Genomic DNA, 17681 nt, shown 5'->3' with positions numbered 1-17681 from the left:
GCTCCCCTGATTGCCATGTGATTGTTCCACTGTAGGACGATGACCTGGAAACAGATGTGGACAAGCTGACCGCCAAACCTGGCCTAGACCGGCCAGAAGAGGAGCTGCTGCAATATGAGGCGATGTGTCCTGAGCTTTCCTGTGGCTTTGAGGTAGGACACGGCTGTGGCTCTGCCCTTGCTGATGTGTGCCGGCTCTGCGGACGCGGGGGGGCAAGCAGAGGTGTCCTGATGGAAGCATGGCTCCCCCACCCCACCCCACCCGGGCAGGCTGCCTCTGGGGTCTCTCTGAGAAACAAGCAGAAGTGGGAGGGGGCGGCCAGGCTCGATGCCAGCGAGGCCCTGCAAGCTGACGCCCCGCATGGAGCCGGGGCACGTGCCGTCTGGTGGCCGACGTGTCCAGCCCCGGGCACGGAGAAAGCAGACGCCATGGCTCTCTGGCCAGTGCGGAGAGTCATCCTGACGCTTTCTGCCGGTGGCCGTGCTGCGTCCAGGCTCCGGCCTAGGGATGGTGGCCGGAGCCTGGTAGCGGCTGCTGCTGCTGCTGCTGCCACCAGGATTCCAGGGCTGCCTCTATCTCTGACAGTCAGAATCATCGTACGAGGCACTGCCTCAGGGTGCGGGGAGGCCCCTGTTCCGAGGCTGATCCAGCAGACCCCAGGCCAGTGCTGTAGAGGACTGCGCGAGGCCCCCCAGGCCTCCTGCCGGCACGGAGTTCTGGGATTCTGCCGTTTGAGCCGTGAAGAGTCGTCTTCCTTGGCTGGCATTGGTCCAAGCTCATATTCTTTTCCATTTTAAACCCAAAGGAACTGGAGTCCCAGTCTGGAGGTGACCTGAACTCTGGGTGTGCCAATCACCAGCACATTCCGACTGCCGCCTCCCCAAAGCCGCGTTGCGTGGGTCAGGACCAAGGCTCCCAGGAGCGAGCAAGGGAAGACACCATCCAGGCTTCGCTTCTGAGGATGGTGAAGACGGCGGGGGCCAGGAGCAGACCTGCCACGACCCTGCACCCAGCTGGACGAGCCAACGGCCTTGGGGCGGCCTCTCCTGGAAATGAAAGCCCCCGCATTCAGGCTCCCCTCGAAGAGGATGCGCGGGGCCTGGGAGCGGTCTCCTGCCCAAGACTGAGTGCTTTCCTCTGCACTGCCGCTAGAAGCGGAGACGCGGCCGCCGAGCTGGAGGAGCTCCTGAAGTCACGCCCCACCCACGTGGCTTTCCACGATCCCCATCTTTTCATGGCCAAAGCCAAAAGGACCAGATCCGTGGTGGACTTCGAGATGCTGGCCTTTCCCGATCTCTGGGGACACCGTCCACCTCCCTCTGCCCAGTCCATGTTGGAGCGCAAATGCGGCATCCAAAGGTGCCGATGCTACTGACTGGAGTGTATTTTCTCTTGAGTGTTTTGTGGGCGGAGCGGTTTGTACAGACAGTCCCGTTGTCTGCAGGGGCGTGAGCATTAGTCAGGAGCTTGCTAAACCCTTAGGAGACTTGCCAGACACACAGGCTGGCCCGTTGCAGAGGCGAGTGCGGGGCAGTGACGAGCACATGTGTCCCTGCTACCAATTCCTTGGAGAGCCCTAATTAAGCTTCCCTCACACCCACTGCAGATGGCGACATTAGCGAAAGGTGTCCAGTTTCTCCAAATCCCCGAATCTGTCTTCAGAGGGAGCTTCCAGAAAAGCCAAGAGCTGATTACTGGGATGTGTTTTCCTCAAATTCCCCTCTGGCCTCTCGCTAATAGAGAGGAGCTTGCGTCCCTTGTCCGCAACCCTGACTTGTAGATCTTGGCTTGGTCAGGAACAATTCCACTGCGTCACTGAGGAGGGCTGGAGCAGCTGTCTCCGGGGCAGAGGCACTGGGAGATGGATTATTCCCGGAGCGCAGGAAAGCAAACGTTGCCTTTGGCTCCGCACTGCTAGGTTACAGTGAGGACTGCCCAAGCCCAGCAAGCGAGTGTTTTCCCTGGCAATGGGGGAGCGTGGAGCAAAGCCTGCCGCCGAGAGGTTCGGTTAACCTGCCCTCCGTGTTCTCGCCTGAGTGCTCTCTGGACCACGGCTCCAGGCACTGCTCCCACTTGCGTTCCTGGCCGGCACCTCTGGCCCCATGCTCGTCGTCTTTAAGTTCCCGAGGCTGGCCAGCACCTCTGGGCCCTGCATGGCCATCTCCCTCCTGAGTCAGGCCTCGCACCTGCTCCTGTTTACTCTCCTCCCACCCCAGCCCAGTGCACTAGAGATTCAGGGGGGGAACCTGATGGCCTTCCGGGATCCCCCTCCCTCTTGCTCGGATCTCCCAGAGCCTGGGGCCCTCAGGCAGACGGCTGGCCCCAGGCTTCTGCAGCAGACCGTGCACCAGGAACATAGTGGCGCGGGGACACCGGGCTTGCCGGAGCCTCCCAGAGCGTGAGGATGCTGCCACCAGAAGCCCAATGTCCCCCTCCAAGCTCTGTGCCGAGGGTCCTCTTATCCTTGCAGCCAGAGAAGTGCAGGCCGCCCCCCACCCCCAGCCTGAATGTACTTGACAGGCCCCTGTCAAGCCACGAAGCCCCTCGCAGACATCTAAGCGCACAGCTTCCTACTACAGCCGTAAAGAGGAGAAAGCAGGGCGGTGCTGTGTGCCCTGGGGCATGAGGTTGTGCACGGTTACGCCCCTGACTTCCCTGTGCATCTCTGGGCCTCTCCAAGGTCCTTCCCAGGTGACCGTAGGGTGAGAAGGGTCAGGAGCAAGGGTCGGCCCTTTAAATGTTTCCAATTTTCTTCTCCAGGATCAAGATCCTGGAGGATATCCGGAGGCTGATCCAGCCTAGTGATGTCCTAAATAAGGTGGTCTTCAGTTTGGATGAGCCTGGGTAGGTGGTCTCGTGCATCCATGGTGTTGGGGGGGTAGGGGATTCGGCCCCTGGACCGATACAGGGTTATGTCACCCAGATAATACATTGCTGCTCCCACAAAGAGCACCATGAGCACTTGGGTCAGGACCCACGAGGGGGCTGGCACTGCGGCACAGCTGGTAGCGCCGCTGTCTCCCATACGGGTGCCAGTTTGAGTCTCAGCCACTGACTTCTTTTTTTTTTTGACAGGCAGAGTGGACAGTGAGAGAGAGAGACATAAAGGTCTTCCTTTGCCGTTGGTTCACCCTCCAATGGCCGCCACGGCTAGTGCGCTGCAGCCGGCGCACCACGCTGATCCGAAGCCAGGAGCCAGGTGCTTCTCCTGGTCTCCCATGGGGTGCAGGGCCCAAGCACTTGGGCCATCCTCCACTGTACTCCCTGGCCACAGCAGAGAGCTGGCCTGGAAGAGGGGCAACCGGGACAGAATCCGGCGCCCCGACCGGGACTAGAACCCGGTGTGCCGGCACCGCTAGGTGGAGGATTAGCCTAGTGAGCCGCGGCGCCGTCCAGCCACTGACTTCTAATCTGGCTCCCTGCTAGTGGCCTGGGAAGAGCAATGGAAGATGGTTGGGCCCTGCACCCTTGTGGGAGACCTGAATTAAGCTCCTGGTTCTGGCCATTGTCACCATTTAAGGAGTGAGTCAGTGGATGGAAGATCTGTCTCTCTCTCTGTAATTCTGTTGAATAAATAAACCTTAGAGAGAAGCTCTGTAGGGGAAGGCTTGTCTTTAGTAAACGTCGGACCGTGTCCAGGCACGCCCGCCATGCTGTGCTCACGTCTTCTCAATTTCGTTCCAGGCTTTTACAGGACACTGATTCCAACAGCTTAAGGTTCTTCTCCAAGTTTGAGTCAGGAAATCTTCGCAAAGCCATCCAAGTGCGGGAGTAAGTGTGGGGAGCCGGGGTGGGGTACAGGGCTGGGGGCACTGAGAGAGAAATCTGTGACCCTCTCTTCCCACTCTCATTCAGCGGCCTCCCGTAGGGGTTGGGATCAGCCGTGCTGGGAGGGGTTACACCCTGGACGCTGGCAATCAGTGCCGATGAAGGTTCTTCCTCTCAGAGCTCAGATGTTAACCAGTGATCACCCCAGGGTGCTCACGAGCTGTGGTCACAGCCAGGTGCCCTGCTTGCCAGAGGTGACCGGTTATGAACACGGCTTACGTTGCAGACAGAGTCCGCAGTGGGGTGTGAGAGCCCTTTGACGGGAGACCTGTGTCCGATGGATGCCAGGCCTTGTTCTGCCAGCATGGAGTTTGTGGGGCTCCCCGCTCCGGCACCTCCGTGTGTCTGTTGGTCTCGCAAAAATCATGGTGATGGTGAAACGTTTATTCAAGAGAAGGCACAGTGCCGTGCCTCCCTGGCAGAACCTCTGAGGAGCAGAGAAGGATTTCGTAGGCCAGGGGTGCTGAGGGGACCGAGCCCAGGCGACGGCGGAGCGGGCTTGCTCTCGCTGAGGTGTGATTCCGTCTGCTGTGGCTGGGTGGACCCTGTCTCCTGACACCCGAAGGCGAGATGCGTGCTTGGCTTCTGCAGGCTGGGAAATGAGGGTCCCAGGCACGAGTGGGCGGTGGCCCAGACGCTGGGGTCCAGCCGTGAGGGCCCCTTCACCCCTTCCAGGGGAGACTGCGCGAGTTCACAGACCGAGCCTCTGTGTTTCACGCACGCCGTGCGGCAGCAATGGCACCGGCACCGGCCTGGGTGGGTTTGGGAGTTACAGAACGCGCTGAGTGCCCTGGGCAGGGGAGACGCAGTGGACGTGGGCTCTTGTTCAGGGCTGCAGCGTCCCCGTGATGGGCTCCGCTCTTGGAAAAGCTCAGACTGGCTTTGCATCCGCCCAGAGTCATTCTGTTTTGAGGGAGATAAAGGGTGTTTTTCATTCATTTACTTTTGGTACGTGAAAGACTTCAAGGAAGCCTGCCACACACCCAGAGACAAGTCCAGGTCAAGGTCAGCTCGGCGCCTGCTTCCGTGGCTGCCACTTTCACTCCTGGTTCTCGCCACGTGTCACATGCACCGGATCCAGGAGACCAGGCCCGACTGGACGTCTCCTGGAGGGCAGTTGTCAGTCCGGGCTGTGCCCGGGCTGCTGGCCTGGCCTAGGTCTCTGCTCTGGCTTTGACCCGTGTGTAGGATCCTTAACTGATCAGTTGTGGGCAGGGTAGTGGAGCAAGAGGAAGGAAAACAGACTCACCTGCTCTGGAGTCTTGACCTCGGTGTGGGAGTAGAGACACTGGGAGGGTGTCAGGCCCTGCCGAGTTGCTGTGGCCAGGTGCCCCTCAGATGCGGCCTGGGGATCCCCGTGGTCAGCGTGTGGTGATTCTAACAACCCTGAGAAAGGTGGGGCTGCACCAGTGAGCCCCGCCCTGCTGACCTCTGTCCTGCACTGAGCTGCCCTCCCCTGCCATCTCACTGAGCTGTCACGTGCACGTGTCTGGGGTCCGCCCTGGGAGAGGGTAGATGGATCAAGACACGGCAGTGTTCTTTTTAAAAGAACAGCTCAGATACCAAGGGGATGAGGCAATATTTTTGAAGACTACGAATCCTGGTCATGATGTGTAGATCAAAACCGCCTCGCTAATTCTGTGGGCAGAGTTCTGAAAATAATTAACTTTGGAGACAAGGCACCTGGGAAGAGACACAGGCGGGCCTGCCGGGTGCTCCGAGCAGCCTGTGTCTGGGTGCTGGTAACGCGGGCGACCCACTGACCCCTGCACTTAGCATGTGTGCAACGGTTGGCCACACGCAGGTTGTGCCTCAAAACAGAGAGGCGGGACGAACAGCACTGTGTTGCCAGCCTGGTGCGTGTGGCTGCCCGTGGGGGATTCCTATCACCCAACCGGTTCGTCTTTGCACACAGCCCTGCACGTGCAGGTGCTGCTCCCTGAGGCGCAGGTAGGAGTGGGGAGCCAGAGGCAGGTGTGACTGAGTTTTCTCTGGGACCTGCACACGGCACACTTGCAGCTGTCCTTGTGTCACGGACCCTTCTGGTACCGGGAGCCCCTCCCCCACCCCACCTTGACTGTCAATGCCTGTGCCCAGTTCTGGAAGTTTCCTCTAGGACCCCGCGGTGACCCTCCAACCCTGCCCCACTGCAGGTGTGAGTACGACCTGCTGATCAACGCCGACCTGAGCAGCTCCCAGCACCAGCAGTGGTTCTACTTCCAGGTGAGCGGGATGAGGGCTGCCACCCGGTACCGCTTCAGCATCGTCAACTGTGAGAAGCCCAACAGCCAGTTCAATTACGGTACGCGCCCCAGGGGCAGCGGGGCAGCGGGGAGGGGGTCTCGGTAGCACCAGGAGAGAGGCACTTCTCGATGTGTCTGGATAGTCAGCAGAAGCCCTGCTTGGTGCCAGAGGGGCTGGCACATTTTGGTGGTCAGGCGTGGCACTTAGCAAGCTGTGAGCACGGAGGGGCGGCTGGCCCCCCTCTACCCCGGGCGGGCAGCTGACCTGCACAGGGCCCTCTGCTGCCTCCAGGCTCCCTTTGCCCACCTTGCACTCACTGAGGCTGCCCAGCCGGCTTGATTATTCTCTACTGCCATCTCCCAAGTCCCCTGGGAGCGAGTGTTTGCACCTGCTCGTCGCAACGCAGAGCAGGAGCCAAAGGGACACCCCGACGTACACTCCCGGAAAACTGGAGAAACTTCAGACTCTCCCGGGTCCCTGTGGCCACTTTGGAGGAGACATCCAGGAGCCCACGACTGACCTGTGGCCCCAGGGTGCCTTCCTGCTGGCTCCTGCACTAACGGCTGGGTGCTGTCTCGGCCCAGGCTCAGGGGAGGGGCTGCCTGTGTTTCATGCTGACTACACAGACCCTTGGTGGTGCAGAAAGGGAAAATGGGGACTTGGCGCTCGCATCCACTCTGTGTGGCTGCTGTGGCCATTGCCACAAACAAGATCCGTGCCTTCCCTCAGGCTTCTGGGGCCCCAGAGTCCAGGTGCGTGTGTCGGGGCCGCAGTCCAGGCGTGTGCACTGCCGTGTTCCCCACGCGTGCGTGGCTCACTGCCCCTCCCGTCTCTGGAGCCAGCGTAGCCACGTGCTCAGGGTGTCTCTGCTCTTGTCCCGCGGCTCCTCTGGGCAGATTTCCCTTGCAAAGGGCGTTCGGGATTTCATGGGGCCCTGGGACAGTCGCCTCATCTCAGGATCCTGTGTGAGGCCTCTTTGGCCACGCCCGGTTCACACTCACGGCGCGCAGAGCCCGGGACCTGGACCTTCCTGGAGGCCACTGCGCAGCCTGCCCCCGAGGCTGTGTCCCTTTCTCCTTCCTCCTGGCCTGAGCCCGCTCTCGTCCCATGCAGGGATGCAGCCGACCCTGTACTCCATGAAGGAGGCCCTCCTCGGCAGACCCAGCTGGGTGCGGGCGGGCTCGGAGGTCTGCTACTACAGGTAAGCCAGGGGTTGTCTTCACTCTGTGGCTTTTCCACACCCGTCTGCAAACCCCAGCGGCGTGGGCTGGAATGCTGCTCTGTGGCTGTTCCGTCCCAGTGGCAAATGCCCGCCCTTCGAGGCACAGCAAGGCAGCGGCGCCCAAAGCCGACCCCAGGCAGTGGCCTCTGGTTTGCTGGGCATGGCTTGTCCTCCTCCCGGTGCACTAAGGCGAGCACCAAGCCACTCTTCCTCGGCCGTTCCCAGGAGCCGGGAGGCGCTGGCCCGCTCTGCCCACCTGGGCTTCTCCTTCCCGGTGGACCACGCACCTGAGCAGCTGCCGCGCAGGGTCATCAGGTGGAAGCAGAGGGGGTGGGTTTCAACTTCACCTGCAGCCCTAGCTCAGGAGCCAGTGCCGTCAGTTTATAATGAAGCTAAAACACGCCTGTCTTGGGGTGAAAGAAATGTGTTTGAGACCCATGAGTTGATTCTGTGTGCATTTTCCTATGGTGGAAAATAAAATTCAAGTCTAAGAGACATAAAAGGGTAGGAATTGTCAGGGCATGTAGGATCCATTAGCTCATTGCCAGTTTCTTCTAAAAACTGATGGGCTGGTACTTATTTTCTTGGCTGAAGTCAGTCTTGGCTTAGATGCCCTTAAATTCTGTTACCAGACGTTCTAGAGCTTGAGGTTGTATCACCAGCAGAGAGGGGGTGGGGTGGGGGCTGTGTCGTGGCACAGCGGGGTCGGCGGCCGCCTGTGAGTCCCAGCCGGTGCAGCCATCTGGGGAGTGAACCAGCAGATAGAAGACCTCTGTGTCTCTTCCTCGCTCTCTGTAATTCTGCCTTTCAAATACCTAAGTAAAGTTTAAGAAGAAAAGAAAGAAAGAGGGTGTGTGTCCCAGGCATCTGGGCCGTGGGGACGGTGAAGGTGGTGGGGGCAGGGCTCCTGCCGCTGTGCTGTGTCAGACGGAAGGCGGAGACCAGCACGGAGACCGGGGCCGGGCTGACCCTGCAGTGGAGTCGGAGCCGGCAGCCTCGGCCCTTGAACGTGACCGAATCTGAGCACGGCTTCCAGACGTCCTCTAAACAGCAGCAGACGCAGTGGCTTTGTTGCCTTCCGTTCACCGGAGTGCAGCTACCCTCTGGCGTCCACCCTGAGGATTCTCCGGTCTTTTCATGAAAGAGCCGTGGATTGGAAGCCCCCTCAGGGCGAGAGAGGCCATGGCTGCAGGACAGGAGTCTGAAAACCACATCTGTGCAGGAATGACCTCGGCTTCATCTGAAGACGGTGACACTAGAACTCGGAAGACCCGGCTGCAGGCCGGCGCGGCTCTGGCACCTGAGAAGGGGCTGGACACAGGAGCGGCCGGTGTCCTCCTGGTGGGTGGATGCGGCTCTCGGGACGGGGCCTCCGTTAGCCAAAAGCAGAGGAAAAGTCCTAACCAGGAGTCCAGCCCCGGCTGAGAAAGCAGATGTGAACGGCTTTTGGATTCGTTAACAAGACAATTGTGTGATTAAAGAGCAAGGGCAGGGCGGGGTGGAAACCACGAATGTGGAATGAAGTCCGCAGCCTGAACACAGCAGATGAGCGGATAAGCCTGCTGCACTGTGATGTGGCTTGTTTCACAATTACTCACACATTATGTCCACATTTTCCAGTAATGGGGTCTGACAACTGGATGGATGTGTGCAGTTCCACTCACCCACGAATCAGAACACCTCTCCCTGTTGTAGCCGCCTTCTGTTATGCAGTATCTCGCGGGCATCGCAGTCCCTGAGCTGATCTGTGTACTAGGTTGCCTGGCCTCATCCTCGGCTTGACTTTGTTAGTCTGGGAGAACTCGGGGCCCGCACTTCCTTGTCCATAGCGTGTTACTATGGTTCATAGCGTGTTACTGTGGTTCATAGCGTGTTACTGTGGTTCATAGCATGTTACTACGGTCCATGGCATGTTGCTATGGTCCATGGCGTGTTGCTATGGTCCATGGCGTGTTACTATGGTCTATGGCGTGTTGCTGTGGTCCATGGCATGTTACTATGGTCCATGGTGTGTTACTATGGTCTGTGGCGTGTTACTACGGTCCATGACTTGTTGCTATGGTCCATGGCATGTTACTATGGTCCGTGGTGTGTTACTGTGGTCTATGGCTTGTTGCTATGGTCCATGGCGTGTTACTATGCTCTGGCCAGCTGTGGTGTTCCATGGTGGAGGAACTGTGAGCGAATGCGGGAGGACTTTAAAATGTGCGTGGAAAATGGAGTCAAAGGATGTTTATGTTGGAACAAAAGACCTCGCGACCCACCCACAGCTTTTCCACAATCTCATTTTCCATGAACGTCAGGAAGGCCCTCTAGATGCCTGCATTTCAGTATTCGTTTTAGCAGCACAGTAGACGGGTCTTTTAATTCCGTGTTCTGTGAATTTGTACCTCGGGTATACGGCAGCGAAGGGCAGAGGGAAGGATTCGTTTCCTTCAAGGTGGATGTGCTGTGGGGAGGGAGGCGGCCTGGTCTGTGGGTCACCCACAGGCTGCTGGGATATCACAGCACCAGCAGCAAGAAATATGAACGAGAAATGTGAACAGTCTGGGCGAAGCCTCACATTCCGGATCCAACGATTGTTTTACCCAGACAAGAATTCTCTGGAAAGAGCGGGTGCCGCGAGTGGGGCAGCCTGGGTCTGTGGGCCACTTTCTTGGTCGTTTGTGCTTGCAGTTTCTGCCGATCATCAGTGATGGCTCCGAGCAGGGTTAGTGGCCGTCTGCATCCAGAGCTGGGGTTGCACTTGGGTGGCGCAGTCTCGATTGGCCGGGACGTGGCCGCTCTGCCCTGTGAGGTCCTGTTCTGGCCGATGCACACTTGCCAAGCAGATGTCCTCGTTACGAGATTACCTGATTCACTGTGTCATGGCGCTTGTTCATTTCACGCACACCCAGAGAGACAGGAGTTCCCAGCAGGTTTCTAAGTACAGATGGAAACAGATTGGGTTCCTAACTATGTGTTTGTGTTTCCTGCTCGCCTCATTGGAGGCTTAGAGGTACAGAAGTGCACTCCTTCCAGAGATAAAGGGCCCAGGGGTGGGAAGCAGAGGGGGCCGTTTGAACGTGGTGGCTGGATGCCTCTGGCTGGGCCCCCAGCAGGCCCGAGGGCTCAGCTGAGTGGTGCCAGGCTTCACCTGGAAGAGCAGGCTTGGGGGGCAGTTCTTGGAAGCACGTTGCACCCTGAGAAGGGACCCTGGCAATCACCCCCAGCTCCTCTCGCCCTGCGGTTCTCTGTGCAGTGGGGCCAGTTCTGCCTGCCACAGCCGTTCTGAAGGGCCAGTGGCAGGAGACAAACGCCCGGGAGCTTTCACAGCGCCCGGAACACAGCAGGTGCCGGAGGAGTGTTGGTCAGCGCAGCACTGACAAGGGGAGGAACAGTGTGAACTTTGGGCCCAAGGCAGTGAGGCGGTCTCCACCAGCTCTCTCCCGATTACTGCGTGTTCCTCCCGGGGTTTAGACCCTCGGTTCACAGGCAACCCCGGTCTACAAAGTCCAGAACGTCAGATTTCTTACTCGCTGAATTGGCTGGAAGACCTCTTTTTGCCCAGTCCCTAGAGGCTGCTGATGGCAATGATACAAACTGTGGTCATGGAAGTAAGCGCCCATGGAGGGTTGAACCTGTTTACTGTGCTCACGTGGTTTCTCAAGACGATGAACATGCGTGCACCTCCATGTTCCCTTCTGTAGGACGTGTGCGATGATAGTGACCTTGAAGGATGTCGTTAGGATTAAAGTGGTTACGGCCATCCTAACGATTGCTCCTGGAGTTAGGCCTGGTTATTCTACAATTTTACATGAGCAGCTGTTGTGGCCGGACTCTGCACCCGGCATGAGGGTGCACAGCTGTGTAGCCCAGGCCCTGCTGTGGGGAGCTGGCAGTGAGGGAGGCACAGCGTGGCTGGGGCTTGGCACCAGCGGGGGGCGGTTTGCAGGAGACACTGGAGACCTGAAGCTGAGAGGCCATGGGAGGTGGCTCTGCGTACAGAGGGAGGACATGGGAAGCAGGTGGGACAGGAAAGATGTGTGTTACCGCCATGCAGACCTCGCTGCGTATGTTCACGTCATAACTGGGAGGACAGAAACCGCCCACGGGTGAGACCGCGCTCCCACGACAGCCAGAGTCACCACCAAGCAGAAGGCTTCTAAACCAGAGGCCTGCCTAGCTGGGGGCGGGGCCGTCTCCTGGGTGGCACCTGCTCCAGGTAGTGCCAGGTGACTCCACTGAGAGCAGGTGCAGCCGGGAGTTCAGACCCGGGGGAGGGACGGAGCTGGCCCCCCCCCCGCTGAAGCTGCTTCTAAATGAGGTGGCGTCCCATTCTGTGGGCCTCCAGCAAGTGTCCTGCGAGGGCTGGCGGGCAGCCTTGCCCAGGACAGTCCCACCCCACCCGGCGGCACATCGGGGCTGTGTCAGGCAGGTGAGAGGCCAGACTTCAGCAGCTGCCGTGACCCTGGGAAGGCCTGATGCTTCTGTGCGTCCCTGGGCCCTGGGCCCTCAGGGACTTGGGAGCTGGGGACTGGCCCGCCTTGCGCCGCTTCCCGTTCTGCGGCCACTGCTGTCCCTCAGAGCCAGGGCTGCTTTGAGTGGGGAGAGGCCCGAGGCCTCTGGGGATCTCAGCTGCCCACCCGCTCTCCCCGTGCTCTGGTGGCTGCCGTCTGCAGCGGGGCTTCCTGGGCGAGCGACTCCGCTGTTCCAGGCAGGGTGGGGGAACCCACGGGGAGTGTGGCCGTGCCAGGGCAGACCCCAGCTCAGGGAGACCCCCCAGACCATCCTCGGGCCCTCAGGACATTCTGTCCTCCAGTGGAGATAGGGCCTGGCCTTCGGTGTCTGTCAGGGAGGAACGTGGGGGCAGTGAAGGCCTGGGTGTGCACTTCCACCACACATTCCTGCGTGCGTGTCTACATTGCTGCACACGTGTGTGTGCTCACTCACACGCATGTGTCTCCAGGTGATCCCTCCCCGGTGTCTGCAGTGGCTGTCCCTGGTACATTGCTGCACGCATGTGTGTGCTCACTCACACGCATGTGTCTCCAGGTGATCCCTCCCCCTTCACATCATCTCCATCGGCTCCTGCATTGTGAGGAGGGGCTGCTGACTGGGCGCACGTCTGCCGTGGGCTTTAGCGCGATCTCAGCAGGAGAGAGACGGCGCATGCGACCACAGGCCTCTGAGCTCCCACCTGCTGCTCTGCAGACCTCCCAGGGACCAGCATCCTGGCTTTCGGAAAAACTTGCGGGAAATCAGGAAGAACAGAGCTACGCGCCGGTGTCAAGATCTAGACAACTCAGGGGAAACCACCCCCTTGGAAGCTTCTACACCACAGGCGCAAAGGAAGTGGACTCTCTGATCTGCGGGGAAGCACAGGGGTGCACGGGGCAGTCCCGGGGGTCCCGGGGGGCTGCAGCATCTTCTGGTCCCCAGTGGTCAGGGCTGCCTGTGGCTGTCAGAGGCTGAGGCTTGAGCAGTGGCTCCAGCCATAGTCGGCAGGGCCACCAGCTCATCCGACTCCGTTCCTCATAGTTTTTAGAAATACTTCTTCTGTTACAAAGCACGAGATGTAGGCATTTCTGTCCGCTTCTTTCTTACACGCTTGCTGTTTTGCTTTGAGGGCGGCGTGAAGGCGGAGGAGAATGCCCCGTAGCCCTTATGTTCTGCAAGAACTGCCTGCTGCTTCCTCCCTCCCCACAGCACCGGGGCCGGGCAGCAGTGCCGTGTGTTTGAAGGTGGTGGTGTCGGGGTGCGCTCTGGGTCGCAGTGCCGCCCTGACGGCTGTCTCGGCGTCAGCAGGCAGCGAGAGCGTGGCTGGCAGCGTGCAGGGATGTACTTCTAGGTGTGACTTCCTCTGCGCCTGTTCCCGGAAGGATCGGGATTGGTTCTTCTTCCTGACACAGGGACTGTGCCTTCTCGGGCCGCCCGGGGTTGGACCGCAGTGGGGGACGCACAGGTCCCTTGAGAAATGAGCGTCGTGGAGTGGACGGAACAGGGCTCCTCAGCCAGAGAGATCTGGGTTCTGGTCCTGTAGCTACCGATGAACTTCTCCACGCTCTCCCCTTCATCCACACAGCAGGCTGCTGCAATGCTAACAGAAGATGACGTTCGTCAGCCGTGATTTAGAATTCGGTTCAAGCGTGGATTTGGTAGATGGCCACCCCCCTACCCTGTGGCATTGCAGCCCCTGCGGCCTAGGGAGAGACAGCGCCTAGGGGTGCCCTGTGAGTCACGAAGACTCCGTCTGCAGGAGAGTTAACGGGGTGCCCAGCAGTCCCCCAGGTTTCTAGCTCAGTGCCCACACAACCCTGGCTTTCAGACCCAGCACGGAGGGGCCGTGGCCTGCACTCCCTGCGGGCGAGGCCGGGGCAGGGCTGGCACGGGGAGCTGGCTCGGCCTGCAGCAGGTCCGCTTGTGCACGTCCATGTCTTCTGTGTCTCTCCGTGTGTTTTGAGGGCTCTGTGACCCGTAGGTGGCAGGCGAGGGTGCGCCCGCGGCCCCCGCCTCACCCTGTGCTCCTCTCCTAGGAACCACTACGTGCGGCATGTGGCTGGTGCCGGCGGCGCGCGCGGCAGGTGCTACTACACGCTCACCTTCTCCATCACCTTCCCGCACGGCGAGGACGTCTGCTACGTGGCCTACCACTATCCCTACACCTACACAGCCCTCATGGTAACGTGCCCCTTGCCACGGGACCGGCGGCCGAGGGCTCCCCGGGGCTGTCTTAACAATCTGGGGACCCCCACAGGTGGGAGGGTGGCAGGTGGGGAAGGCCTTCTGGAGGGCGTCAGGGCCTTGGTGGCTCTAGAGGGGCCCTGTCCCCTTCCCAGGACAGAGCCCCCCCAAAAGGGGACTTTGAGAAGCCCAAGGCCTCTGCAGGTTGTGTGTGGGAAGTGGGGGAGTCTCTTAGCTCTGTCCTCAGGGTTCGCGTGGGGAGATGGAGCTGAGCTGGGGTGGAGCTGAGGGCAGGTGTGAAGACCCCTCACCGAAAGGAGTGGGGTGGAGGCCGCGGAGGAGCTCGGGAAGTCCCTGTCGCCTCTCCAGTCCTGGTCTGGAGGCTGCTATGAGGCCAGGCGCTTCTTCCGGGTCTCCCATGTGAGTGCCGGGGCCCAAGCACTTGGGCCGTCTTTCCCAGGCCATAGCAGAGAGCTGGATGGAAGTGGAGCAGCAGGGACTTGAACCAGCGCCCATGTGGGATGCTGGCGCTGCAGGTGGTGGCTTTACCTGTTACAACACAACGCCGGCCCCAACCTGTCCTTCTTATACCTGGTGCTTCCCGTGTGCCTCTGGGGCCCTCGTGTTCAGAGCAAAGAACGTGGTCGAAAGTTTACAACAGACACACAGGAGCCTCTGGGGCATGGGGCTGTCACTGGAGAAAAGGCCGTGGAGGCCATGGGGTCCTTGTCTTCACACAAGGAAGAATTCCAGCGTGAGACAGAGAGCGGAGTGATACGGTTTACTGGGGACAGGGCGTCCGTCAGAATGGAAAGAACAGAGAGTGCCCGGTCGCTGGACTGGGGGAGAGGGAGGTCACATGGCTGAGTGGAGAGAACACACCTGGGCAGGGCGGGCGGCTCAGCAGAGAGCAGAGGGCTGAGTGCACAGTCTGGCTGGACTCCCTAGGTTTTAAGGGAGTCTGTTTACCCACCCCCCTCTCCTCCAGGACAAAGGATGGGGTTTGTTGGGTGAAAATTAGCAAGTTCCTCCCAGATTTGCTGGCACTGGGCAGAGTAGGGGGGCTCCCCTTAGGGCATCTGTGAAGGTTTTATTGCCCCAGGTTATCAGGTCAGGTAACCCCTTTGGTCCTGAGGAGAGAATTCTGGGAGCTTGCCTTGGGGGAAGGGCTGGGACCACCTGGGAGGTTCTCAGGGTCTGGGTGGGGGGGACTTTGAAGTGAGATGCTGGGCTTCTGGGGCTTCCCAGTGGGTGCTGGTCTCAGGCCTTTCACACACACATGGGCTGATTTTTAATTCCCTGAGAGGGGCATTCATTCCACCTTGAAAGGAGGGGAAACAGGAGCAAGCGGGGTCCCCAGCCCTGAGCTCACTGAGGGCCGGGAGGGAGGCCCGGTAACTGACCCAGCCTGCGGGCTGTCCCATTCATGAACGACAGGAACAGGGATTCCTCCTGCTCCCGCCTGAGTAATGCGGGTTCCAGAGGCCGTTTGTCACCTTCAAGTGACGGAACGTACAATCTCAATTCTAGGTTCTGCATTTTGAATAACTCTCGGTCTCTGTCCTCCCTGGACTGGAGGCCATCGGCCCTAGATTTCTCCTAAGAACCCCCCCACTGCTGTCGGGTAATGAGGGCCTTCCCGAATGCAGCTGGGTGTTTTATCTCTGGACTTGTCCTGAGAGGAAAGGTTTTCTCCCAACAGATCTATGACCCGTTAACCAGGAAGTGCCCGAGGGCAGGATGGGCTCGGCGGGCGGCCTGGGGCTGTGCGAGGGCTGGCAAACACGGGAGTTGCACTTCTCTCTCTCTCTCTCTCTTTTTTAAAGATTCATTTTTTTTTTACTTGAGAGGCAGAGTTACAGACAGAGGGAGAGACAGAGACTCCCCAAATGGCTGCAACAGCTGGAGCTGGGCTGATTCAAAGCCAGGAGCTTCTTCCAGGTCTCCCACGTGGGTGCAGGGCCCCAGGCACTTGGGCTGTCTTCCACTGCTTTCCCAGGCCAGCAGCAGGGAGCTGGATGGGAAGTGGAGCAGCCGGGACTGTACCTGGCACCCGTGTGGGCGGATGCTTAACCCAGTACAGCACGGCCCTGGGCCCTGCACTTCTCCTGTAACACGGGTCACGCTGAGCACTTGCAGGGTTTGTACCGGGTGGGGGTGGGGGCTGCTTTTCGCATGAATACAGTTTTGGAACTTGGAGAACTGTATTGTTCCACCATAATAAGACAATTAGTGCTTGCTTCCTTCTCTGATATCTCCCAGATGCTTGCCAGCAGCTCTGTCGGGTAATTGGCCAAATTACAGAATTAAAATAAAGCGGAGAGAAAGAAATACCACTTTGTTGTCGTTCTGAAGCAGACAAGGAGTTATGCTTTGATCCGCTGGGAGAGGCCTGTGTTGCAGCGGCGCTTCAGTGTTGTTAGCCACGCTGGGTGCAGTGTCGGGACTACATGATGGCTGCAGGGACCCGAGAGCGATCCTCATGGGCGTCTCAGGAAATCAAGAAGGGAGACGCGCTGGCAGCTCGCAGCCATGAGAGCTGGCAAAGGCAGGGAGGCTGGCCCGACGTGGACGCCACAGGCTGGGAGAGTTCAGGCAGTGTCCTCACCAGGCGTGGGCCGTTGTCTTCAGAGAAGGGGAGTGGGGGAGGGAGGGAGACTTAGGTGCTGTATGTACGCTGGCTTACAGAGGGCTCCGAATACATGGAGAGTTTAAACAGTGTCACATGGCAAATGTTGCCTTCCGCGTGGGAGAGCGAGGATGCTGGCGCAAGTCGTGGATCAGCCTTGTCTGTAGGCAGCGGCGGCTTTGTCTGCGCCTGAACCAGAGCCAGGCGCCCAGGGGTTCCTGCTGAGGAGGTGAGAGCGGTGGCCATCCTGAAGGGCCACGCTGGGCACGAATGGTGGCGTCTCCAGCCGGCCCTCTGTGTTCTGGCTGTGACCCGGGGAAAGCCACCGTCCGTCCCTCAGCCTCGGCCTTCTCGTCTGTGAGGTGGACACACAGCAGCGGTTCCTATGCAGGCCTGCTCGCAGATCACGTGATGGGTGCGTGGGCTGTGACAAACTGGCAGGTGGGGAGGGTTAAAGGGCTGGTGTCAGTGCTGATGGAACCATGGACTTACTCTGTGGGATGATGTGAGATCGTTTTCTCTGTTGAACTGAGTGGGAGATGTCCTATAATTTATAGTAAAATTAAACTTATTCCAGAAATCCGAATTAAAGACCCAACAGAAATGACTAGGAAGGCCGCTCATGGCTCTCATAGGGTGCATGGTGATCTTCCTTACTCTTTCCCAAAATTCTCAGTGATAAAAATGTGTTTAATTTTAATGGAAAAAGGATATTAATCCCTCCTTTCTTTATAGTCAGAGTCTAGTAATTTCTCTCAACTTGAAGTAGGTCCCTTTAACTTGGGGAGAGCCGCGTGGGCCGGCTGGGGCACTTGGGAGAGGCCAGGGAACTCCGCAGGCTGGGCAGCGGTCACTGGGGTCAGCTGTGACTTGTCCTCTCGTGATGAGAACTCTCAGGTTCCCTGATGAGGGTGTTGAGTGGCAGCTGAGACCTGGGCCGCGCTCAATAAAGCAGCCTCGTCTTCGGGGCGGCCATTCTGAGCCGGGGAGCGGCGAGGGCGGCAGTGGGCTGACGGTCAGAAAGGGAAGCTTCTCCAGTGCGGAACGTTCTCACTTCTCAGCTGCATCAGCAGGCCCGCGGAGGTCCAGGGGGGC

At 59.3% G+C, this 17681-nt stretch overlaps 1 protein-coding gene across 4 annotated transcripts in view; it reads left to right on the top strand.

The window, feature by feature from the left end:
* Positions 1–17681, top strand: part of AGBL1 (AGBL carboxypeptidase 1) — a 635239-nt gene that overhangs the window by 131499 nt on the left and 486059 nt on the right. For all 4 annotated transcript variants that reach the window (XM_089311047.1, XM_089311048.1, XM_089311050.1 and 1 more), the window contains exons 10-16: positions 36–152; positions 806–1359; positions 2761–2844; positions 3685–3771; positions 5982–6130; positions 7186–7273; positions 13810–13954. In XM_089311047.1, the coding sequence (XP_089167173.1) occupies positions 36–152; positions 806–1359; positions 2761–2844; positions 3685–3771; positions 5982–6130; positions 7186–7273; positions 13810–13954 (1224 nt within the window). The remainder of the gene's footprint in view (positions 1–35; positions 153–805; positions 1360–2760; positions 2845–3684; positions 3772–5981; positions 6131–7185; positions 7274–13809; positions 13955–17681) is intronic.

This window comes from Oryctolagus cuniculus, chromosome 12, assembly GCF_051225735.1.
Source record: "Oryctolagus cuniculus isolate XC-2025 breed Fujian yellow rabbit chromosome 12, ASM5122573v1, whole genome shotgun sequence".
Lineage (NCBI taxonomy): Eukaryota > Metazoa > Chordata > Mammalia > Lagomorpha > Leporidae > Oryctolagus > Oryctolagus cuniculus.
This window is presented reverse-complemented; position numbering and strand designations above follow the sequence as displayed.